A 27,341-nucleotide genomic window follows, 5' to 3' on the forward strand; every position below is an offset into this window, starting at 1 on the left:
ACGTTACTTTTGTTTAGAACTGCTGAGGGATGGTGGGCTTTTTTTTCTATACTTTTTTTTCCCATTTAAATTTAAAATTCATACATACAAAATATGATTAAATTTTGATTAAATTATTATTTGCTAATATTTTTAATGAAAAGAAAAAGAAAGGGGTGCATTCGGTTTCAATCCCAGCTATTGTCTGGACTGTCACGTCACATGAACAATGACATTCTATCTGAGGATATGAAGATAGCATTGAATCTTATAGATTGGATATTCTGAACATCAGATCTGAAATGTCTGCTTTTCAATATATGTGAAATAAAACTTGGAATTTGCTCACCAAAAAAAAAAAAAAAAAAAAAGTACTAGACTTTTAATCTCACATACCAGCTTATAAAAATAGAGATACATTCTTTAACTTCTAGGTGCTCACAGTCCTAGACATAAGAAATATATATATATATATATATATATTTAAATTTCTGGTCTGAGCACAAAGACCAGAAAAAAAACATGAATACCATTCGGCAACCATGCTCCTTGGTATCTATCCAAAGGAGTTAAAAACATGTTCACAAAAAAACCTGCATACAGATGTTTATGGAAGCATTATTCATAATTGCCAACTGATGAACCTGCAATGGCACCTCATTATCACCCAAAGTCCACAGTTTACATTAGGGTTCACTCTTGGGTTTTAATAAATGTATAGCAACATGTATCACCATTAAGTATCACATAGAATAGTTTTACACTAAAAAATCCTCTGTGCTCTGCTTATTCATCCCTCCCTCACACCTAATCCCTGGCAACCACTGACCTTTTTACTGTCTCCAGAGCTTTGCCCTTTTTAGAATGTCATATAGTTGTAATCATATAGTACGTAGCCTTTTCAGGTTGATTTCTTTCACTTAGTAATATGCATTTAAGGTTTCTCCATGTCTTTGCATGGCCAATAGCCCATTTCTTTTTAGCAATGAATAACACTCCACTGTCTGGATGTTCCACAGTTTATCCGTTTACCAACTGAAGAACATCTTGGTTGCTTCCAAGTTTTGGCAATTATCAAGCTGCAATAAACATCTGTGTGCAGGTTTCTGTGTGGACATAAGTTTTCAACTCATTTGGTTTCACTTTCACCTTTTATTCTACATTATACTGTTTGAATTTTTTAGAAGTACTTGTATATTACTAGTATAAGAAAACCTTTTTCTTTTTAAACTTTGGTTCTGATGCGCACTCCTGGTTAAGATCTACTACATAGGGCTTCCCTGGTGGCGCAGTGGTTAAGAGTCCACCTGCCGATGCAGGGGACACGGGTTCGTGCCCCGGCCCGGGAAGATCCCACATGCCGTGTAGCGGCTGGGCCCGTGAGTCATGGCCGCTGAGCCTGTGCATCCGGAGCCTGTGCTCCGCAACGGGAGAGGACACAACAGTGAGAGGCCCGCGTACAGCAAAAAAAAAAAAAAAAAAATCTACTACATAAGCTTTGGGAAGCTACCTGATATATCATAAACTAGTCATTTCAAATCATCAGGGAAAATATATTATTTGTTCCCTACCTGGTATTAACAATAGCTAAGTACTTGGTAAAGTTGGAAACTAACCACCAAAAAAAATTACAGATGAAACAAAATTTAAATATAAAAAATAAAAAGTAGAAAAAAATTTATATAATCTGGTATGAGAAAGGAACTATTTATATAACAGAAAAGAGTAACAGATTTGACATAAAAATTAACATTGCCCATATATCTCAAAAAGAGAGCTTAATAGTCTCAATAAATAAAAAATTCTTATAAGAAGAAAATAAGGGAAGGAACATGAACTAGAAATTTAGAAATAGATAAACATAATAAGTATATGAAAAGATGCTACATCTCACAAGAAATGCAAATTTTAAAAGAAATATTATTTTTTAGCTATTAGATTTGCAAATATTAAACATATACATAATTCCCAGTGATGACAAATATATGAAGAAAGAACCACTCACAAGTACTGAGGGCAATAATCGAAAAATATAAATTAATAAAAACCTTTCTAGGGGAATTCCCTGGCAGTCCAGTGGTTAAGACTCCGCGCTTCCACCGCACGGGGTCGCGGGTTCGATCCCTGGTCGGGGAAACTAAGATCCCGCATGCTGTGCGGCAAGGCCAAAAAAAAAAATTTCACCTAAGCAATACTTCTAGGATATGCCTGAGGAAAAAATAAGCATACACTGGTGTACATACTACCTGTGAAAATTCTGTGTGAAGATTAATAGAAGATTATATAAGTTAGGGTACATCCATTCAATAGAATACTGACAAACATTAAAAATGATTATGCAAGATGGGACTTCCCTGGTGGCACAGTGGTTAAGACTCTGCCCTTCCAATGCAGGGGGTCCGGGTTTGATCCCTGGTCAGGAAACTAGATCCCATATGCATGCTGCAACTAAGAGTTCACACACCACAACCAAGGAGCCCACGAGCCACAACTAAGGAGCCCACGAGCCACAACTAAGACCTGGTGCTGCCAAATAAATAAATAAATAATATTAAAAATCCTAGCCTGCATGCAGCAATGAAGACCCAACGCAGCCAAAAAACTAAAAATAATTTTTTTAAAAAAATATCCTCTAAAAATGATTATGCAAGAGTTACACATACTGTATTTAAAAAATCATCACAGGTAACTACAGCAGGTTACAAAACAACCATTTTGGAGTATAAAAATTAATACATACAAATATCTAAATGTTTGTATACAGAGAGAAGAAGTACAAATCTTGAAAGGACACGTACTCATTTGAGGAAGGCAGAGTGAACTTTACTTTATATTTTATACATTTATATATTATTGGAATTTTTCCTGTAAGAATTTATTACTTCAATGATTACAGAAAAAAATGTAATAAAAGGTTACACCTGAGGGGAAAAATATGGCATTGGGAGAAAAATATATTTGAATCAGATGCCCTTCCCATAGAGCAGCCATTCATACCACGATATGTTCACAAATAACATTAAGAAAGGGAACCACATGAATATAAGGCAGCATTACCACTGGTAGAAATGGCCACCATTCTTTCTTCCTTTTCTTTTTTAAAAATTCAGGTATACATAAGTTTTACAATATTAAATAAGTTCCTGGTGTACAACATAGTGATTCATGGTTTTTAAAGATTATACTCCACTTAGAGTTATTATAAAATATTGGCTATATTCCCCACAGTTCTTTCTTAATTAGCCTATTTCGTTAGAACCCACCTGTACATAAGACTAAGGAATAAAATCAAATGCTGAACTTCAAGCAAAGCAGTGATTCAAATTTATTGTAGGTATCACACAATAAAGCCAAGACCAGTAAGTATAGCTCTACATACACACACCACTAACCTATAAAAATATTATTTTAAAAATCAGAAGTATGAGAAAAATAAGATGATAAGCATCAAATTTTTTAAATATAGATGAGTACTTAGCTAGCTCTATACTGTCCAGAATGTGACAAATTAAAGAATATTTGAGTATTTGAGTTGTATCAATGAAGTTTACTAGTTACCTACAAAATCTTTCAGTGTTTGGTTTGCCTGGTAATCCACAGTGATATATACCCAAGAAATGAGAGAAAGCATAGCAGTGAAAAAAGGATACTGAGTTTAGAGTTATAAGTTAGAAATTATGAGACTTCTAGAGACCTTGGGCAAGTTATTTAATCTTCCAAAGGCCCTTTTCAGCAGTAAAGGTCTATGATTTTAGTAATCACTAGTTAAGTGGAAATTTTGTATTAAAATCATTTTGGACATTCCCTTTGGTGCCTCACCTAAGTAAAAATAACCACTCCCCTTTCCCCCCCTACTATATTTCACACACACACACATCTATTGTAACATCCATCAATGTATTGATTTGTTTGTCCTTTCTTTCTATAAAATTTTGATATTACTGAGGGCAGGGAACACATCTTATTTGTTATACTCTGATACGTAGCACAATGCCTGGCACAAAGTAGGCCCTTGACAGGTGAGAAGAGAAGAACAGACTGGAGGTGGGGCGGGGTGTGGGTACAAGGAGAGAGAGACAGACAGGTAGAAATGAAGCAGGGGAGGAAGAGTAGGAGAAACGGAAGGAAAAGAGTGAGTGCGGAAAATGCGTGGGATAGTTCAGGAGAGCTCTGAAAGGTAAGAAATGACAGCTTGTCATCTCTGGATATTTTCCCAGGTTCTGTCAAAAGCAGTCCTACAATTACTCAGGCCTGCTATATGCTAGTTTAGACAACAGTAACCTACCTTATTATTAAACAAGATTATAGTTGTTAAGACTCTATTTTAAGAGTCAAAACATCTCTGTATGACTACCTTCATTTTGAAGAAGTTTGTTATTAAGGAACTTAAAAACCCAGGAGACGTATTAAATTCTTTTTAAAGGACCCATAAAACCTTAGTCTTTGCCTTACATATAAGATATCTTCAATATTAAGAGGGTGAAAAAGTTATCATATAATTGTATTCCATCAAAATTAAATTTCCCTTGATTTTGATAACTGGATTGAGGTTAAGTAAGAGAATGTCCATGTTCTTAGGAAATACGCACTTTAGTAGTTATGGGTAAAGGGGCATGAAGCCTACAACAAACTCTTGAATGATTCAGAAAAATATACAAATAATGTATGAATGAGTACATATATGATATGGAGAAACAGAAAAAAGGAAAGCAAATGAGGCAAAATGTTAACAACTGTGAATCTGGTTAATCAATGTACTATTCTTGTAACTTCTGTAAATTTGAAATATCAAAATATTACCAAAAAAGCTAATTGTTCACATACACACACATAGAGCAATATTTAGATAAAACCATATAAAAGGCTACTCACATAGAATTAAACATTCCCATTAGGGCAGTAAAACAAAAGCCAATTGCAAACATGGATTTCATTCGAACCTGGAAGGAAACCAACGAATTGTTATTTTACACTAGAGAAAAACCAACACTACAGCACACCCCTCAAAGTTTTGGTTTACGTCATTTTTAAAAGATGCTCCTTGGCAAAAAGCTGTTTATTGGCTAACCCACCCTCCACCTCCAAGGCCTCTTCTCCTTGCCAGCTTCTGATGAATATTATTGGGGTGGTCATATGACCCAACTCTGGCCAATGAGATGTAAGTACCAACCAGAACTTTTAAAAGGGACAAACTTGGCTAGCATCCCTTTAGGCCTTTTGCCCATACTTCTTGCCTGGAATGAAGAACATAATGCCTGACAGTAAAACACCATCAAACAACCAAACGACCATAAGCTAAGGAAGGTTAACCTGAGTCCTTAGTGCCATTACTGTGCTGCCACAGCAGGCCAGGACCACCAACCTCTGCACCTCTTGAGCAAGTGAAAAAAATTTTTATGTTTAAGCCATTATTAAGCATTTTGTTTCTTGCAGCTAACTTCTTTCTTAATTACATGTGCCATAAAAGTATAAACAAATAAAAGATCATAAAGATATAAGATTAACAGTTTATCAGCATTTTTTATCTATTCTTTCTGCAGTTTCCAAATTTGGTCTCATGAACATGTAATAGTTGCAAGAACAGAAAAGCTATTTTCAAAAAAAATGCACTTCTAAATTACGATCTTTCTTAATAAGAATTTCAAGAAACAGAAGATAAAATAATACAGCAAAGGTCTCTTGGTAAGCAAAAGACAACTGTTGCACAGTTTAGATGTCCTGTGTTGAATATACAGAAATTAAGTAGAAAAATAAGTCAAGCCATATAATTAGCCTACCTACACCTCAGAAAGACATGCTTGAACTCTACTCTTTATAAAAAATGAGTAAATGGCTAATAAAATCACTTTTCCTTACACTTTATGATATGCCTGACCCTCAGATCAAAAGGCCTCTTAGAGAATAAAGGCCACAATAAAGTCCATCTATGATGCTCCAACTCCTATTTGGGATTACCAGGTCACCATAAAGCCAAAGATTCAGCAATAACATGAGGAAGAAAAAGAAAATAAGCTACTTCATTTGAAAATGTAAGGTGGAAGCTAATAAAAACTGTGTGAAAGGGACAAATTATGACTTCGAGAGAGCCTAAAAAAAAGCTATTCATATTATTAACACGAGGTTTCAGTCCAGTAGCATATTTTCACTTCTATTTGGTCCAGAAACAACCATGATATTATTTATAGCCTGCATTAACTATAAATTTCTGAAAAGGTAAGTGTAGTGTACTTGATGAAAATCGGGGTCTTTTGCTGAAAAACATGTGGTTTATCATGAAGTTATATTTAGGACTCTTACCATTGATAGATCCCTGTTATTATTCTTCAGTTTCTCTTCTTGCCGCTCTGCAAAGAATTAATGAACTGGTTAATATACAAAGCGCTGAGCGCAAAGCAGACGTTAAACTGTCACTGCCTGATGACTATAATAGCACTTCTGTCTCAGTATCACTTAATAAGATAAGCTGAATACATGGAATACTGTATACTTTGTACTAACAGAAAATTCAAATGAAGCAGGGCACCAAAATAGTTCAAATTAAATAAATAAAAATATTTAAAGTTTAATTTAAACTTTAAGTGTCTGGACTCTGTACATTAAGATATACTCTTACATTACATCAAAAGGAAGTATAACCATAATGACTGTACTTAGGTTTCAAGTATTAATTACCCATCTGTTATGATTTTTCCCCCCTCTTTCAGTTTCTCTAAGAGAGCATGGAGTCTAAAAATTAAGAGCCAATTAAAATGAATTTAAGATTCAGGTTCTTTCATATTACAGTCAAATCAATCTAAAAATAAGCATAGTTTCATAGTTAAGTCACTTGGAAAGCTAGGAAATTTGACATATATTTCAAGAAAACTGTTATATACACAGAACCTAAACTGCTAAAGAAGTCTCAGTTGTACATTAATGACCTTATTTACCGTATTCCATCAACGTAAGGGACTTTATTGTACTTATGAAGAAACTGAGGCCCAGCAAAGGAGAAGTGACTTCTCAGAGACCACACAGGTATTTTATGCCAAAGCCAGGATGAGAATTCAAGTTTCCCAACTCCCAACCCAATGATCTCTATATATACTATGCTACTGCTTTCTTTGATTATGCATTTTTATCACCAGGATCAATTCATTCAACAAATACTTATTGATTACCTACTAAATGCCGAGCACTTTTCTGAGCACTAGGGATAAATGAATGAACAAAACACACACAAATCCTCACCCTCACAGGAAGATTATGAAATTAAAATATAATACCCTCTAAAATAAAAAATATACAATTGGAATATATGAAACTGGTGTGAGGGCTGCAAGTTCAGGAAAGGAAGAACAGGCCTATAGGAACCGCAGACTGTAGTTTCCAAACAATGTACGGTGAGACGAATATATGCTTCCTTGTCCAAAATCATTCCTATCCAGTTTGTTTTCCCTGGGAGGAAAGGATACAGGCAGGAGAAAGTGGGGATTATGAAGATATATGGAACAAAATGAACAAAATGGGGTGGAACTAAGGTGTATCTCAGGGGCTAGAGCTCTTTTTCTACCTGAGCAGCCCTCTTAAAATGTAATAAGACTTTTTAAAATTGGGTGTTTGAAGATTGGGATGACTAGAAGGTAAACAGGCATAAAACCAAGTAGAGGGGGAAAAGGACTACCACTGAGACATGAAAAGAAAGGTATAGAAAAGCATCTATGCTAGAAACCTTGGCACATCCTTGACTCCCTACTCTATCTTCAATCAAGCACCAAGTCCTATTAATTATACCTCATAAATACTTATGAAATCTACCTCTTCCCCTCCTCCTTACTATCACTTCCTTAGTTAGGATTTCTAACATCTCTTACCTATATTACTTTCAAGTCTCCTAACAGATCTGCCTCCAAACTTGTTCCCTTAAATCCATCTTCTACATAAATGCAGTCAGATCTACTTAAAAGGCAAAACTGAACAAAATCTTGATACTCCCCAGCTTAAAATCCTTCCATGGCTTTTCATCCCTACAAGATCATGTTTCTTTTTTTTTGGCCACGCCACGCAGCATGTGGGATCTTAGTTCCCCCATGGGGGATAAGACGCACCCCCTGCAGTGGAAGCGTGGAGTCTTAACTACTGAACTGCCAGGGAAGTCCCAAGATCATGTTTCACGATCACCTGCAAGTCCTGCATCTGGCCCCTGCTTACTTCTGCAGCCACATTTCCAACCACTCCCATAAATTTTTATGTTCTTACAATACCAAACAACTTTAAGTTCTGGAATATATGATGCTTTTCTCTTGATTCAGTGTGTTTGTTCATAAAGTCTCTTCTACCTTGGGTGACCAAGTTTCCCAGTTTTCCCTGGACTGTTCCAGTTTTAGCTCCGAAAATCTCACATCCCAATAAACTCCTTGGACTAGACAAATTCGGATGGTTGGCTACCCTACTTCCACCTAGACTGTTTTATCCTACCCCATCAAACCCTTTCCTAGCTAGCCTGTACTCAACTTTTAAGCCTCAGCTCTTGTGTCACCTCCTTCGACAATCTTGATTCCTTAAACAATACTATTCTAAAAAGCTTTCTACAATTATGAAAATATCCTACATCTGTGCTGTCAATACAGTAGTCACTAGCTATATGTAGCTACTGAGCAATGAAATGTGACCAGTATGATTGAGGAACTAAAATTTCAACTTCATTTATTAATTATTTTAATTAATTTAAAATCTGAACAGTCAAATGTAGCTACAGGCTGCTGTATTGGACAATGCAGTCTTAGACACCGGATTAGAAGTCCTTTCTTTATGCTTCCAGAATATTCCAAGCACATCTCTATCATTATACTCACCGAGTTTATACATTTTGTTATAATGATCTATTTATGTACTTAACAATGCAACTGGATGGCAGGCTCCTGGAGGACGAGGACTTCTTCATCTTTGTATCCTCAGTAATTGGCAAGTGGTTAGTTGCTCAGTATTGTAGTATATGCTCAATATTGCTTAATGAATCAGCAATATAATAAAAGCTAATCTGAAGATACCCTACACCAAAAATCCCTTTTCTGGGACAGGAGTCTTTGATAAAGCTGGTAGGCTGAAGAGGCACTTAAAGCCTGAAAGGCTGAGAGGACACTAAAGTGACACCATTTTTATGAAGTTCTATTACACTTTTTTCAATTATGTCCAAACAGAAGCTCTAACCATATGTAGTGTCAAGGTAGACTGTATGTATACATGGCTTAAGAAGAATACAGCAGTACAGGTTTATGATATATCCCAACACTACTGTGCTTGGTTCCTGAAGATTTTTCAACTCAAATTGTTTTTAGGTGCCCACCATATACAAATAAAGTAGGTTTTGTTGGTTTCAAATAATTCAGAAATAAGTTAACATTCGTCTGGTTTTGGAGGGGATAAAAGAAACAGAGTCAAGTTTCTTATGACCTTGATGGGCTTAGTTGGTAGGAAATGCTAAGATGCCTCAAGAAGCGTAAACACTACAAGCACTATAACATTTCAAGTCCTAGACAATGAAAGAGTTTTCAGAAATCCAGAAATGCCCATGTGGGAAACAGCAAACCTGATCTAATAGAAATGTTACCAATAGGGAAGCAATTTCATCTACTCCCCAACTTACGAACGATAAACTTGTAAATATCTCCATAAAGCCACAGTTAGGTTTATATACCTCCCCTCACCCCAGTAACCCCAATGCCTAATCTAAAGTTTTTCCATTTTCAGTTTTCTCCATTCCCAGCTCATTAATTGTATCTCAGATCCTCCTAATCTCTCTCTCTCTGTCTCTCTCTCTCTCCCTCTCTCTCTCTCTCTCTCTCTCTCTCTCACTCTCTCTCTCTCTCTCAATACCCACGTTCTCTTTTACCCTCTTTATTTTCTTTCCGGTCTTAGAAAATTATTAAACTCCTTCTCTATCTCTCTTCCATTATGACTACCAAACCCTGACTCCAATAAAACTGCTAGGCAAAGATTTATTCTATTCATTCTCATTATTTTAAAATGTAAGATTCAAGTTTTACAAGGATATTCTGTTAGACACAATGAGAAATGAAACATTTAATTCCTTAAAAGTACTTAAAACATCCTTTTAGAGTTTCTATCTCTCATACTGTAATCAAATATACTTTTCTTTAAGCCTCAATGATTTAAGTAAATTTTAAATGTTATTTCCTAACCAATTTTACTAACTAATTTTACAAAAGAGGAACAAAAACAAAACCAACTATTGTCCCTAAAAATAAAGTTTTTACACTACATTATGGGTTAAATATGCTTATGAAGACAGGTTTGTCAATATAACCACCATGTAATACATGGTTTTATAAGAATAATCCAACTGTATTGAAAATAATAAACTGTATTGAAAAAAGTATCTTTTTTTAAATAACCTGCTTTTCCCTTATCAAGAAACTTTGTTTCCTCAAGTGAATAATTTCTGGGAAAGTCACATTAGTAAGTCAAAATAAGTGCAAACAATTTATTTTGAAATGATGATTTATATTGTTTATTAGCAGCAATCAAATATTTGAGCATAATGCTTCATGTAATTATGAGAACAATTTTGGCTGAGATGATGCAATAAAAGCTAGCTAATTAACTCTTAACTTCTAGTACCCCAAATAGTTAAGAGTATACTGAAATAAGTAAAAGTGTTTGACTGGTTCTCTATTGCTCTGTGTGTAACTTAGCCCTTAACTGTAGTCAGTTAACTAGCATAACTCCTCTCAAAAAGTTGTTTCTTGGCCCCAATAAGGTAGGGAAGTCACTGTCTCAGTCTAATGTTATTTTCATCTTGGTGGTGTGTTACTTAAAAGAAGTATAGCTAGGGCTTCCCTGGTGGCGCAGTGGTTGAGAGTTCGCCTGCCAATGCAGGGGACACAGGTTCGTGCCCCGGTCCGGGAAGATCCCACATGCCGAGGAGTGGCTGGGCCCGTGAGCCATGGCCGCTGAGCCTGTGCTCTGCAACGAGAGAGGCCACGACAGTGAGAGGCCCATGTACCGCAAAAAAAAAAAAAAAAAAAAAAAAAAAATTCACTCACCCTTAGTTTTCTCCTTTGAGAAAACTCAACATCTAGAAGCCCAAGGCTTCCAAGATGGTTGTACTTCCCAGCCCACCTTTCAACTGCTATGTGGACATAAGAAGGGAGAAAACTATGTCTAAAACCTTCTACACCTCCCCTGAAGATCTAGAATTTAAAGGTTCCAAGCCGAGTGCTGGAAATAAATATTCTATGTCATTCAGTGTTCACTTGTCCTGTGTGAACTATTCTTTATGGCATTCAGAACCTCAGGATTTAATACAGAGGAGAATCATACCTCAATTCCTCCATTTGAAAGGAATTCTATACACCCTTTTACTACTGAACTTTTGGAATACACCCTCTATGAAATTTGAGGAAATTTCATGGAGAGAAAAAACTGGAAATATAAAGGAGATATATTTATATTCTAGGATGATTTATCATCCAAGATGACAGACAAAAGGAAACATTAAAATTCTAAAAGGGAATACTCTAATTATAAAGAAGCTACATTTCTTGTAGCTATTGGAATCCACTAGTAGCAACGATGACATCCATTCTGACCAAAGAATGAACAAACCTGAAGCCAATCTATCACACATTTTTTTTTGACAGCATTAGGCTTTGTACAATAAGTTAATATGATTTAACTAAGAAAGGAACACGTCACCATTTACCTTAGTCAATAACCAGTGACGGGACTTCCCTGGTGGCGCAGTGGTTAAGAATCGGGCACCACAACTACTGAGCCTGCGCTCTAAAGCCTGCAAGCCACAACTACTGAGCCGATGTGCCACAACTACTGAAGCCCGCGCGCCTAGAGCCCATGCTCCACAACAGGAGAGGCCACTGCAATGAGAAGCCCACGCACTGCAACCCCGCTCACCACAACTAGAGAAAGCCCAGGCACAGCAACAAAGATCCAATGAGCCAAAAAAATTTAAAAAATAAAAAATAAATAACCAGTGACTTTTCTGTCAAAGAATATAAATCAATTAAAGTACTCACGGGGCAACTGGGTAGTCTGATCAAACTGACAGTTTGGGAGATGGGGAACATTCTCAAATAAGGAAGAGATGATCAAAATAGCAGATGCTTCTCTATAGATTAAAAGAGTTAGGTATGCCATGACATTTCTATATTCTGAGTTGTTTTGAATGGAAGACCAATTAATAACATGCCTTTAAAATTTCATGTAGATTGGGAGAAGCAAAATTTAAATGAAATGCCTGATACAGCCTTCTTTTATAGAAAATCCAAATAGCATAGATAAACATCTAGAATAAATATATTAATTCAGGGCCCCAAATAAATTTCAAAAATGTCCTCCCATATTTCCAAGTCACCAAGAAAGGAGATACACACCCCACTCAGCAAAGCTTCAGAATGCCTGCTCTCCCTTCTCTGGTCACCTTCTGGGGAATATCTCCCTCTCATCATAGTCTCTGTTGAGGTTCAACCTTATGAAGATTCCTAACATCCCCTGCCCTGCAACTACTGACCAAAAAGGAGGCCAATCCATAGGCTTACCCATGACCTACAGCATAAAAAGATGAGCTGAGCTAGTTGGATTCCTTCTTGCAGGAATTTAAACCAGAAAATATTGGGAAAGTAAATCATTTAACTGTGGGAGCAGAAACAGCAAAATAGTAATGTAGAACTGGCTCTTGAACTTTAGTTCATCTAAAAATTATCTGGGCAGCTTGTTAAAAAAGCAGGCTCCTGTGTCCCATGTCCAGAAATGCTGATTCAGTAAAGCCTGGGAGTAAGACTCAGAACCCTTCATTTGTAACAAGTATCTCAAGCAATACTGATATAGGTGGTCTAGAGAGCACATTATGAGTAATACCGATATAGAAAGAACCAGAGGAGACAAGCCAAAGTTAGGCACAGGCAAAAATTAAATGCTACGGAAGCACTGCAGAGAAAGTGGGGAAGCTGAACAACAGAAGAGAGAGAAGTACTAAAAATTAATAGTGGAGCCCAATGTCTGGCTTTATCCCAGGGCTTGCTCTGCCTGCAGGAATTGCTTTAACACAGTTCCTGCCTTCCTGTAACCAAATAGTTCAGCTTTTCCTGAGTTCTGGATCACATATATCCTTAAATTCCTCATTACTTGAGGTAACTTGACTGCAGCCAAAAGATCTAAATAAAATTCATACACCAAAAGTAGTTTCTCTTTTATGAGACGGAAACGTAAAATAACCAAGACATCTGCTCCTGAAATTAAGAATGGGAAACATAAAATCTTCAGACACCTCAGTTTCAAATTAATGTCTCTATCCAAGACCATTATCTCTAAGAGCTTCACCTAGTGATATCAATGACATTTTGCTTCTCTAAAACACTGAATATTGCTGACCACACCCCTCTTACTAAAAACTCCCTTCTTTCAATGCAGCAATATCATTCTTTATAGTCTCCCCATTACTGTATATATATGTTTGCTTTTTTAAAAATAAATTTATTTATTTTTGGCTGCACTGGGTTTTCGTTGCTGCTCGCGGGCTTTCTCTAGTTGCGGCGAGCGGGGGCTACTCTTTGTTGCGGTGCACGGGCTTCTCATTGCAGTGGCTTCTCTTGTGGAGCACGGGCTCTAGGCACATGGGCTTCAGTAGTTGTGGCTCGTGGGCTCTAGAGCGCAGGCTCAGTAGTTGTGGCGCATGGGCTTAGCTGCTCTGCAGCATGTGGGATCTTCCTGGATCAGGGCTTGTACCCGTGTCCCCTGCATTGGCAGGTGGATTCTTAACCTCTGTGCCACCAGGGAAGTCATACATATATATTTTTTATTTTAAAGAAACCCAAGGGGGGAATCTGAGCAAAGGGAAAGTAAGGGTTGCATAATAACAAAATTGTAGATAGGGTCAGTATACAAAAATACATTTAACTGGTCTTATAAAGTTGCTGGAGATGAACAGTAAATCTGACTCTATGCTTATTAGCAGCCAGTCTCAAAGTGGAGGGAAAAACCATCAGTTCAAGCACAGGGTCAATAAGATAAAAAATAAATCAATTATTTATGAGAATCACTGCTTGTCTTGACACTGAAAACTACTATAAAGTTTCCATAATTTCTCGTCAAAGGGGTATTATGCAATGTTGTAGATAATGTTCTCAAAGATAGTCCATAGCAACTACAGTAAATTTTATCTGGCTGAGTTTTTCAATGACATGTCTAATAGTGCAAATGTCAAGGAGAAATAGAGTAGAAGCAATTTTATAAAGTCCAAAACTATATACAAGTTTAGGTTTACAGATTTCTGATAGTCTGGTTTAATTTAGGAGTAAATTTTATAAATCTACAGAATGGATAGGATGTTGGTCCTTCAAGCAACTCCTAACAAATATTATGTCTTGTAACTCCTATTAGATTTTGACAAGCAACTCTTCATAAATATTATTTCTTTTACCTTCTGATGACATTTTGGTGAGCAAACAATTTAAGGTAGCATTCCATGGTAAAATAATTTTGAGTATAGATAGTTTGTGCTGTCAATTTTAAGGGTAGTGGGTAATGTGCCTTCCATTTTTATATCTTGCCTATCCTTTATAGCAAAGCTACTCCAAAGAATTACCCATGTTCAATGTCTTTACTTCCTCACCATGCATTATCTCCCTAATCTATACAATCTGGCTTCTATCCCTTATCATGCCACAGAAATTATTCTTGCTAAATCACTAATTATCTCTGTTTTGCCTCTTAGATATTTAATACCCAGCCTCTAACCCTTCCTGTCCTCTGAAACTCTCCCCTCAACTTCCATGACACAACTCCTTTCCAACTTCCCTGGCAATACCTTTTCAAGCTCCACTTCTTCTTCTACCCCTTAAATTTCTATGTCTCAAAACTCTCCATCCTTAGCTCTTTGCTTTTCTTACTTTATATGGTCTCCCTGTGTGATTTCATTTACCTTGTGGACTCAATTATAATTTATAATCATATGATTCTAAATTCTATTTGTAGCCTTTATCTCTCTGCCAGCTCCAAACCATACATCCAACAGTGTACCAAGTATTTCCGCCCTGTTGTCACACAGACACTGCAAATCTAACATGTTCAAACCTGAAATCATCCTCTCCTCTTCCTCATCCCAATCTGCAATTTCTCTGATTATTTCCTCTCCTAATCAGAAATCTGGGCTTCTTCCCAGACTCATTCATCTCTACATACCCTACATCTAAAAAGTCTGCAAGTCCTGGGACTTCCCTGGTGGCACAGTGGTTAAGAATCCGCCTGCCAATGCAGGGGACTTGGGTTCAATCCCTGGTCCGGGATGATCCCACATGCTATGGAGCAACTAGGCCCATGTGCCACAACTACTGAGCCTGTGCTCTAGAGCCCCCGAGCCACAACTACTGAGCCTGCGTGCCACAACTACTGAAGCCCGTGCACCTAGAGCCTGTGCTCCGCAACGAAGAGAAGCCACTGCAATGAGAAGGCCACGCACCGCAATGAAGAGTATCCCCCACTTGCAGCAGCTAGAGAAAGCCTGTGTGCAGCAATGAAGACCCAATGCAGCCAAATAAATAAATAAAATTAAGAGAAAAAAAAAAGGCCTTCAAGTCCTGTTACATCTACTTCCTCTATATCCATTGAATCTGCACCATTCCCATTGTCAATGCCTAGGTTCAGGTTCTTGCCATTTGCATGCCTAGGATACTTAAAAAGCCTCATAACTTCCCTGCCTCCGGAATGATCCCCTCTCTGATTTATCCTCCAAACTACTGCCAGAGTTGTCTTCCTTAAAATCTGATTTCAAATCTGTTTAAATCCCTTAATGGTTACAGGAAGACTTCTGCATACGTTAACCTCCTTACCTTAGTTTAGGCCCTACTTATTTCTCTAGCCTTGTCTGCTTGTACTTTACACATACCTTCTTTTTTAGTTGTTATACTAAACTATTTATAGTTCCAGGTATATACCTTGCTATTTGATCCCTCTATGCTTTTGTATATGCCTATCCTTCTACCGAGAATATACAAGGCTTAAAAATGCAGATTCTTGGGACTTCCCTGGTGGTGCAATGGTTAAGAATCTGCCTGCCAATGCAGGGGACACAGGATCGAGCCCTGGTCTGGGAAGATCCCAGATGCCGTGAAGCAACTAAGCCCATGTGCCACAACTACTGAGCCTGTGCTCTAGAGCCTGCAAGCCACTGAGCCCGCGTGCCTAGAGCCGTGCTCCACAACAAGAGAAGCCACCACAGTGAGAAGCCCGCGCACTGCAAGGAAGGGTAGCCCCCGCTTGCTGCAACTACAGAAAGCCCACGCGCAGCAACGAAGACCCACAGCAGCCAAACATAAATAAATTTATTTTAAAAAACTGCAGATTCTTAAAGTTATGAATGACTAGGTTCAAACCCCTTCTCTACCACTGACTTAATCCATCATACCACTGAATGACCAAGAGCAAGTTACTTAAACCTCAATTTTCTCATCTCTAAAATTGAGGTAACACTGTTCACTACCACATACCATTGTTAAGAGAATTAAAAAATGTCAAGTGCTTACTTCAGGGTGTTGCAGATGGTAAGAACTCAATTGACCAGTATTTTATTTATTTATATTTTTACTTAGTTAACGCACACTAAAGCTTCAAGATTCAGCTTAAGCATTATCTCTTAAAGAAAACCTGGTCCTCTAGATTGGTTTGGATATCCTTTCTTCTTTACTTTTATGACACTCAGAATATCTCTCTAAAAAGTAAGTATTACACTGCATTGATCTGTTTTTCCTCTTTAGACCTCTTAAAACAGCAATCCCCAACCTTTCTGGCACCAGGGACCGGTCTCGTGGAAGACAATTTTTCCACAGACGAGGAGGGCGGGTGTGTGTGTGTGGGGATGGTTCAGGTGGTAGTGCATACGATGAAGAGTTATGGGGAGCGGCAGATGAACCTTCGCTCCCTCACCCACCCACCACTCACCCCTTGCTGTGTGGCCCCATAATGGTCCGTGGTCCAGGCATTGGGGACCCCTGTCTTAAAAGACAGAATTTTTTCCTACTTTGTTTCTCCAATGCCCACCAGAGTGACTGACACATACAGAGCAGATGTACAGTAGCATCTTGCCATGGAACTAAATGAATAAGCCAGTTAGAACATATCTGATACCCCTACACTAAACTGAAAAGCTTTAACCAGAACAGAACAATTGTATAGTCTAGCCTGGTAGAGTAATCTCCTAGGATTTAACAGCAGTGACCTAGGCATAGAGACATAGTTTCTGAGCCAAATACACAATTTCACAACCATTTTGTTCTGATTGTAGAATCAGGAAGCATCATAAAGTATAAATACAAATCACAGGCAGTCACTTATAAATTGTCTTTTTGGAACTGAACTACATTCTGTATTAAATTCTAAATTACCCTGGAAAACCAAAAACATATAATTATTTTGCAGACTAGGTAAAATTGCTCAGCAGAAAATTTCCTACATCTTGGTAGATCTCCATCACCAGTCAATTCTCAGTAAGGAAGTTATGGCAACAATAAATACAAGTAACTCAGACTTAACTGGAAATAATCATCTCAGATAAGAAAAACAATACCCTTTTACAAACTATGCCAAGAACCTTCAGCCAAGTTCAAAAGCCATGACTGTCAACACCATTTCACTAAACTGAAATTTCAAACCTAAGAGCAAAAACAAGAGAGAGAATCAAGTAAGATAACATATGCAAGTGCTTTGTAGACCATAAACTATACAAACATAAGTTACCACTACTAAATACTTTATTCCATTTTCATTATCTAAGAATTTATTTCTTCCAAGAAACTTCAATATTTTGTATACCAATAACTCATCTTACCTATTTTCTTTTTTTGTTGTCGACCAGCTGACTCCGTTATTGTTTCCTTCTTCTTTTCCACTGTAAACATAGTAACACAGTAAAAATTAATTATGCATTACACAAAAGAAACAATGTTTTATCACAGCTGAACCAATGAAAGAAGCTTACAAGAAAGTTACACGCTGCCTTTGATTATGGTCATGGTTAACTGGTATGCTCCCACACCTGCTGACAGTAAAAGGTAGACACAATATTCTAAAAATAAAACAGCAATATTGTAAGCATCATTAATTAAATACCCATAAAGGACTTTATAAACACAAAGTCATAATCAAAACTGAGATGATTTTCAGACCATTAGCTGTGGGTGATTGCCTTAGGTAGAGTCTAAGCACAATTTAAAAATTCTGCTCTCAGGTGATTAATTGTAGTACCATTCTCATATTCACCATAGAAGGTGGGCATTCATTCATTCAGTTATTGGCTGCCTAAGTTAACAGGCACCATTCTAGGTAAATAAAAAGATAAACATGATTCTTGCCCTCTAAAAAGCAATTTAGTGAGGGCACATAATCAAGTAACAATTATAGTACAGAAAAATGGCAACACATACACAGGGTAGGAAGATCAGGAGAGCCAAAAAAGCTACAACTAATTTTTTTTGAGGCTTTTCAATTAATATGACGATAGAGTAACAGTAAGCTTTTGAAGAAGAATAGTGTTAACTATTTAATATTTACTATCTTTAATCACCTATGAATGGACTAGCAATAGATACACCAAAAATTACCTTTACTCTATTTACATTATCTGTTTCTTATACTATCTTAGTATACTTCCTTTACTAGCAAATAGTACAGTACATGCATTATTTCTGAAAGCTGCATTAAAGAGAAATGGCAGGTAGGAATCTTTCCCTTAGTATATTAAGTATGCTGAATTCTAAAAGCAAAATTGGTGTTACTCCTTTATAAAAGAGATATAAAATTCAATTTAACTCCACTATTACAAATAAAATGGTAAAGTTCTGACTAAAATAAAATGGCAAAGTTCTGACTATAATAAAATGTGTGTGTGTGAATTGGGTGTCTAAGTGACAGGTACTGTTCTAGGTAGATAAAAAGATAAAACATGACATATATAGGGGGAAAAAAGAGGTTTTTTTTGTTTGTTTGTTTGGCCACACCAGGCGGCATGTAGGATCATAGTTCCCTGACCAGGGATCTAACCCATGTGCCCTGCAGTGGAAGTTTGGAGTCTTAACCACTGGACCACCAGGGAAGTCCCAAGACAGAGATTTAGAATGAACTACTAGTATGAGATCATAAAAGGAAATTAAGTCAAATTCTACAAGATGTTACAGAAATAACATTTTAAAAGACAAAATGGACAGAAACATTGATGCTTTATTCTTTATCATTATTATTAACCAAAGAAACAAAAAATATTTCTTTCCCACCTCAGAAGGACTATAACACAGCTACTTGGCATTTAACCATGACTGCATAAAAAACAAGGGGAAAAAAAAAGTCAGAAGGCTAGAGAATAGAAACATAAGATAATACAATGAACATTAACCTGATCTTCTAGCACACTGGATTAAGACTAGATAAATCTTTTCTAGGGATAATATAAATTAACATAATGGTTTTTTAACCTCATGAATTTGCGAAGAAACTCTTTTTGCTGATATTTATTCACCAGAACCTCACCCTATAACAACAAATGGAGATACTGGACTTCCCTGGTGGCGCAGTGGTTAAGAATCTGCCTGCCAATGCAGGGGACACGGGTTCGAGCCCTGGTCCGGGAAGATCCCACATGCCGCAGGGCAACTAAGCCCGTGCGCCACAACTACCGAGACTGCGCTCTAGAGCCCGCGAGCCACAACTACTAAGCCCGCGTGCCACAACTACTGAAGCCTGCACGCCTAGAGCCCGTGCTCTGCAACAAGAGAAGCCACCTCAATGAGAAGCACGCGCATCGCAACTAAGAGTAGCCCCTGCTCGCAGCAACTAGAGAAAGCCCGCACACAGCAATGAAGACCCAAGGCAGCCAAAAATAAATAAATTAATTAATTTTAAAAAATAAAGGGAGATCCTCCTCTAAAAAAGAAAAAGAAAGAAAAGAAATGGAGATATCAGAGTCAACAAAAATAAAAGACGTCTACTATGAAACACATTTTTTGCCCATGACCTGGTTGCTGCATTCTGAATTAGAGTTGTCAAACAGTTTATAAATTACTCTAAAAGCTTTATCCTGTTGCACTGTAAACTAAAGAAATACTTCATACTTTACAATAATTCGTACTTAATAAATGTTCTCAAATCAATAATTTTGTTACAAGAATCCAATTACATATAGTACTTTAATCTTTCTCATTTACTGAAGTGTTCTTTCATTGGTCTACATTATTAAAGTGACACAACGAAAAAAGACTTACTGACGTTTAGAGCACACTCGTTAAGTCTAGTGACCACCTAAATCAAACAGCTTGGTACCTTTATGAAAGCATCTTTTGTCAAAGGCCCCACCACAATAGGACAGCTTTGTAGGTAACACCAGTATTCTCCAAATAATGCCTCAGATCAGATCTGCTCAAGATACGAAATCTACACCTAACTCTGATTCAAATATATTTATATTTCTTTGTATTCCTCAAAAACCCTACAAATTTTTTTTGAGGTTTTAATTATTTTTTTCATTTCATTTTATTCTTTTACATTTTGAGCCTGTGATTCCCATCGCTTTATTACAGAACAAAGAGTAGATGAAATAGCAAGGCTTCCTTTCAGTTTGGTTTATTACTATTGATTGGTTTGTTCACTGAAATGTGTGAAAATACACTTTAGTCACCTTAAATTCATTATTAGCTATCAAAGTCCAAAATGTACTGATTGATTCAAAATTGTTTCAATAGACAGAAAATTTCTACTTTTTCAACTGTGACTGCCTACTTATTTATACTCATAAAGAATTTCTGTTTGCCTGAAGTTGTGAATAGATTAGATTTTTATATAAGTTTAAAATATCAGGTAGTAACTATTTTAATAGTCTACAAGTTGGTGATCATCCAATGAGAGTGGTCACTGGAAAACATTTTAAAGAACAGATACATGTATATGTATAACTGAAACACTTTGCTGTACACCTGAAAGTAACATAATGTTGTTAATCAACTATACTCCAATACAAAATAGTTAAAAAAATAAATAACCAAAGTAAAACACTCATTTATTTTAAAGAGTCAGTTTTAAAGATAAGCGATGGTCTTATGCTTGCCCCCACTCCCTATTTCCTTCATTTCAAAGAGCAACCACTTTTACCTCTTTTAGCTAATTATTTTGATATTTACCCCTATATCCTTTTTTCTTTTTTGGTAGCACCGGTGGCTTGTGGGATCTCAGTTCCCCGATCAGGGACTGAACCCAGGCCATGGCAGTGAAAGCACCGAATCCTAACCACTACACCACCAAGGAACTCCCATAAAGTTTTTTTTTTCTTTTAACCCCTATATCCTGAAATAAGCTAGTTACATCATAAAATCCATTGTTATAGTTGTAATTTTGGTTAAATGTGAGTTCAACATTTACAAAATTATGATCATGAAAATACTGTTCACAGGTAATTTATGTAGCAAATTATTTAACTTCCTGCAAGTTTTTCCTAGATTTATGGCATTTTAAAATTTGTTTGGTTGTCTCCGTACTTATCACTAATTCAGCCCCAAATTCTTAGTTAGCTGTCTAAATCTTTCCTGTACAAAGTCAGATCCTTAGGCATTATAAATTTTCCTGAAGAAGTTTCTCCTAGCACCCTCTTACAAGCTAAACCTGGTGCACAGCTGACATTCCTAAGAATGTCAGATCTAAATCTGCCTTCATCATCATCCGGGCAATTCCCTTCACCTGAGTCCTGTGTTGGAGCTCTCGTTTCCTGGAGTTCATATCTTCCTTTTTTTTTTGGTTTACTCATTTGTTTTGGCGTAGTGTATTTTCCAATAGTTGGCTGAGATAAAATTTTTTAAGGCCTTGCATATCGGATAATTTCCTCAAAGGATCCTTTATGTCTGATATGTTTTTATTTCTGTCATTTCCATGTGACACTTTTTTATAGTTTCCATCTCCTGAAAATCCCCATCTGTTCATGCATATTGTCTACATTTTCCACTAGATCCTTTAACATGTTAATCATAGTTATGTACAAGTTCTATGCCTGGGCCATCTCTCTCTTTTTTTTTTTTTTCTTTTTTTCTTTGGTCACACTGCACAGCTTGCGGGATCTTAGCTCCCCAACCAGGGATTGAACCCGTGCCCCCTGCAGTGGAAGCGTGGAGTCCTAACCACTGGACCACCAGGGAATTCCCATGGGCCATCTATAAATTTGGTCCCTACAAACTTTTCTTGCCTGGATCCATATGAAATTTTGAACACAGAATGTCAGAAGGGATTATGTTTGCAATCAAGACGTTTGTTCAAAGAGGGAATTTACCTTATTTCTTCCTATTAAATATCCCATGCTAAATAATAGTTATCCATTTGATTATAAATATCTAGAAGACAGTATCTATGCCTGTTCATTGCGTACTGCACTCATCATGGTGACCTCTACAGCGAGCAAGCAATCATATGTGTCAACTGATCATGTAAATGAAAATAATACATGGTTACTGAGTTCTTGTGTTTTTTTTTTTTATTGAAGTATAGTTGATTTACAATGTTGTGTGAATTTCTGGTGTACAGCAAAGTGATTCAGTTATACATATATACATAAGTTCGTTTGCAGATTCTTCTCCATTATAGTTTACTACAAGCTATTGAATAGTTCCCTGTGCTATACAGTAGTACCTCGCTGTTTATGTATTTTATGTATAGTAGTTTGTATTTTCTAATCCCAAACTCCTAATTTATCCCTCCCCCGACCCTTCCCTTTTGATAATCATTAAATCTGTTTTCTATGTCTGTGCATGTTCACTGAGTTTTGATAGATTACCTGAAATAGAGGACTTAAGACCATAAGAAATGCCATGAGACATTCCAATCATCACCAACCTACCTCATACTTATCTTCAAAGCAAGCACATTAGTCAATTATATTAAAAAATACAACCATGGAAGCTTTGCCTGGCAACTATTACTTTGAATTTAGGTGTCAGGTGAAGGAGACTTAACTTCTATAATACAGATAACTAGAAACAAGGCAATCAGTTGTGGATACTAAGGAAGCCCAAAATCTACAGAGCAAATTCATATAAGTATTTAAGGTATGAGAATATTAATCCAAACAAATTCGAAACTAAAGGAGTTTTGTATTTCATAAGACTCCTCCATGATACATGTGATATGAAGAAATTTGTCTTTGGATGCCACTGCATGCTGGCTAACTAGTTTATGATCATAGCAGAACAATTCCTCACAAAGAATACATGTGATGTTATGTTATAGAGATCATTTATTCTTTAAGCTATTCAACATGCTTTTATCAAGTAGTGAATCTATGCCAGGACCTGTGTTAAGTGCTAGAGACACAAGGGCCTTTGCCCTCATAGAAATTACAGTTCAGTTGGGGAGAGGACATTATTTGAATAATAATAGTCATACATAGAAAAAACTGTAATTATGATAAGTTCTCTAAGGAGAAGTATCTGGATAAATTAAGGTCCATGATCCGAAGATTTGATCCTGCTGGGGAGACTAAATAAGGCTTTGAGATCTGAAGAATGACTAGGAGTTTATTAGACAAATGAGAAGGGAAAATTATTCCAGACAGTGGAAAAAGTAGATACAAAAGCCCAGTTCCATAGTAGGAAAAAGCAAGATTAGTTCAGAGGATGGCTAGAGAATAGAAAGGAGGGGAAAACATGATGCAGATGTAGTCGGAGAGGAAGAGAGGGAGGTACCCGACCACGCTAGACCTTGTAGGACACACCTTTGTCCTCAAAGCAATGGGAAGAAATTGAGTGTTTTAAGAAGGGCAAATAACACAATCAGATTTGTGTTTTGAAAAACTACTCCAGGTGTTACTGAACAGAATAAATTTGAGTGGCTGCAGGTGGAGCAATGAGGAGTCTATCACAGTAAATCAAATGAAATGTGATAGAAGTTTAGGCTAAGTGATGGTGGTGGAAATGAAGAGATGGGGAAAGACTGAAAACTCTTCAGAAGGACAACAGGATCGGGGGTTGAGAGTGGACTGCACATACAGGGTGATAGAAGGAAGTATTTGAATCAACAAATATTTATTAGACATTTCCCATGTGCCAGCCACTTTTCTAGGTGCATGGGATACGTCAGTAAACAACAATGATTAAAAAAAAAAGAACCCTGCCCTAGTGAAGCGTTCATTGTAGCAGATGAATGAAAACAAAACAAAACAGCAGGATGAGGAAGATGAGGAGTGGCAGTGGTACAGGAGGTAGGCTGACTGCAGTTTTAAATAGGGTGGTCAAGTTAAGACTCACTGAGGTGAGCTGTGAACAAAGATGTGAAGAAGATACAAGGGTTAGGTAAACAGATATCACAGAGAAGAACATTCTAGATAGAGGGAACAGCCATTAAATAGGTCCCAGCACAGGAGTGAGGCTGATGTGTAATAAGGAACAGCAAACAGGTCAGTGAGGGTGGAGCAGAGCGAATGAGAGGGAAAGAAGATCAGAGCAGTAACAGGGGACCTCTGTAGGCCACTGTAAAAACTTTGGCTTTTCCTCCGAATCAGAATGGGACACCATCACAGAGTTATGAGCAGAGAAGGGACATGATCTGATATACTTTTTTTTTTTTTTTTTGCAGTATGCAGGCCTCTCACTGTTGTGGCCTCTCCAGTTGCGGAACACAGGCTCTGGACGCGCAGGCTCAGTGGCCATGGCTCACGGGCCCAGCTGCTCCGCAGCATGTGGGATCTTCCCAGACCGGGGCACGAACCCGTGTCCCCTGCATCATCAGGCGGACTCTCAACCACTGTGGCACCAGGGAAGCCCCTGATATACTTTTAAAAAGATTATTCTGGCTGCTATCTTGGGAACAGATTACAGAGAAACAAGACCACTTGCTGGAGGCTATCACAATAATTCATGCAAAGGATGATGGTGGTTTGGACTATGGTAGTTAGCAGTGGAGGTGATGTAAAGTGGGCAGATTCTAGATATATTTGAAAGCAGCCCAACAGTACTGGATGTGGGCTGTGAGAGAAGAGTCAAAGATAACTACAAAAGGATTATGTCCTTATGTCCTACACAAGGACAGGATTACCACTGACCAAGACACTGTGACGGCTACTAATGTAGCAGGCTTGGAAGTGAGGAACAGTGTTCAATTTGGACAGGTTGGGTTTGAGATATACACTAGACATTCCAGTGGAATTAACAAGTTGATAGTTGGATATTTGAATCTTGCATTAGTAGAGGGCTAAGGATATAAATTTGGGGGTCACTGGCAAATAGAGCACATAAATGAGTTCATTAAGGGAGTATAGAGGAAAAAAAACAAATTTTGAGTCACTCCCAACAACAGGAGGTCAAGAAGAGGAACCAAAAAGGAAACTGCAAAAGAACGACCAATTGACAAGGTAAGTGCAAACCCAAGAGAGTGTGGTGTCCTGAAAGCCAAATGAAGAAAGTATAGTAAGGTTTCTGGCGTGCACCATTGGAAGCAAGAAAGTACCATTCACCGAATAGGGAAATACTGGAAAAGGATCACATGTGTGAAGGTAAAGATAATGAGTTTGGTTTTAAATATGTTGAGGTGCATTAACAACATTGAATAAATGAAGGAACAGTAAACCGTAACTTAAAAGGCCTGAATTTGGTTTCTAATTCTTTGTTTGCTCTGAGACATTAATACATCATTTAACCTTTCTGAGTCTCAATCTCCTTTTCTAGAAAAGGAGAATAATTTTACACAACTGACCACAAATTGTTACTATGTGGATATTAGAAATGGGATGTTGTAAAAAAGAAAACTTCAAACTCTTATGAAGACATATAGAAAAGTCATAGAATACAGAAAGTCACAAGAATTTTAAGATGTGAAAGTTAATCTTTATAAGGCAGAAAAGGAGACTGAAAACCAAATAAAGCTTGTAAGGAGCCATTCACATTATACCTATAGCAGCCCCCTCAGCTGTATCCTGTGGAATTCCTGTTTTATTTCAAAAACAACAAACTCAACTTGTTCTTAAACTTTTCCTCAAATACTCCTTCAACCATCAGACCCAAATGAAAGTTGGCTTATCCCTGAAGACACCACTTACCTTGATACCAATCATCATGACCTGTTGTTCTCCAAACACGCCTTACTAGTTAAAATTTCCCTTTTTGCACGTATGCTATTTCCTTTGTCTGGAACTCCTTCCTCATCTCATCCTCTGTCCAAATTCTAACTACGCATGAAGGACTGCAAGGCTATCTGCAACACAAAGGCTTCCATGGCCCCTCACAACTGAATGGGGTCTCTTCTTTAGAACCACCACAGCACATAAGTACCTCTCTTGTCAGTCACTCCACTGAGGTTTGTATCACGTATTCTGCATAAAAGTCTTATATTTCGGAAATCGATTTCCCTGGTGGCACAGTGGTTAAGACTCCACCTGCCAATGCAGGGGACACGGGTTCAAGCCCTGGTCTGGGCAGATCCCACATGCCGCAGAGCAACTAAGCCCGTGTGCCACAACTACTGAGCCTGCGTGCCACAGCTACTGAAGCCTGTGTGCCTAGAGCCCGTGCTCCACAACGAGAAGCCACCACAATGAGAAGCCTACACACCACAACGAAGAGTAGTCCCCACTCGCCGCAACTAGAGAAAGCCTGCACGCAGCAACGAAGAACCAATGCAGCCAAAAATAAAATAATTTATTTTAAAAAGTTTTCTTTAAAAAAAAGAAAATCTTATATTTCTAAACAGACTTCAATTCTAGTCAGATTCACCTTTGTATTCCTATTAAGTTTTTACATCAGCCGATGCTCCTAAAATATGTACTGTGAACATGCACTCAGTGAGCCTGATGTATTGAAACTGTTTTTAAAGGATGTTGCCATACTCTCACTTTTTTTTTTTTTTTTTTTTTGCGGTACGCGGGTCTCTCACTGTTGTGGCCTCTCCCGTTGCGGAGCGCAGGCTCCAGAAGCGCAGGCTCCGGAAGCGCAGGCCCACCGGCCATGGCTCACAGGCCCAGCCGCTCCGCAGCATGTGGGATCTTCCCAGACCGGGGCACGAACCCGTGTCCCCTGCATCGGCAGGCGGACTTTCAACCACTGCGCCACCAGGGAAGCCCCATACTCACATTTTTTACTCTGTTTTTCCACTTCTGCCTTCAGTCTCTTGTACTTGTCTGTCCTGTAAACCAGGACCCAGGTTATACCTGAAACATTAAAAGCAGCATGCTAATAGAGAAATGTTTGGAACGGTCAACAGCCTTTATTAGTGGTTACCGTTGGATAAGAATGGATTTCAATTTTTTGCTTTGTATTCACCAATAGTTAACTTTTTTTAAACGTTAAGACAACTGAATCTTCAACCAAAACTGTGACACGATACGAAGGTGTCTT

The 27,341-nt window shown here is 37.6% G+C and overlaps 1 protein-coding gene across 1 annotated transcript in view; it reads right to left on the minus strand.

Moving 5' to 3' along the window:
• Positions 1 to 27,341, minus strand: part of TMCO1 (transmembrane and coiled-coil domains 1) — a 46,196-nt gene that overhangs the window by 18,361 nt on the left and 494 nt on the right. The window contains exons 2-5 of the mRNA XM_065878733.1: positions 27,077 to 27,154; positions 17,819 to 17,878; positions 6,277 to 6,323; positions 4,852 to 4,919 (exon numbers count right to left, since the gene is read on the minus strand). Of these exons, the coding sequence (XP_065734805.1) occupies positions 4,852 to 4,919; positions 6,277 to 6,323; positions 17,819 to 17,878; positions 27,077 to 27,154 (253 nt within the window). The remainder of the gene's footprint in view (positions 1 to 4,851; positions 4,920 to 6,276; positions 6,324 to 17,818; positions 17,879 to 27,076; positions 27,155 to 27,341) is intronic.

The sequence above is a fragment of the Phocoena phocoena genome, chromosome 1 (genome assembly GCF_963924675.1).
Source record: "Phocoena phocoena chromosome 1, mPhoPho1.1, whole genome shotgun sequence".
Classification (NCBI taxonomy): domain Eukaryota; kingdom Metazoa; phylum Chordata; class Mammalia; order Artiodactyla; family Phocoenidae; genus Phocoena; species Phocoena phocoena.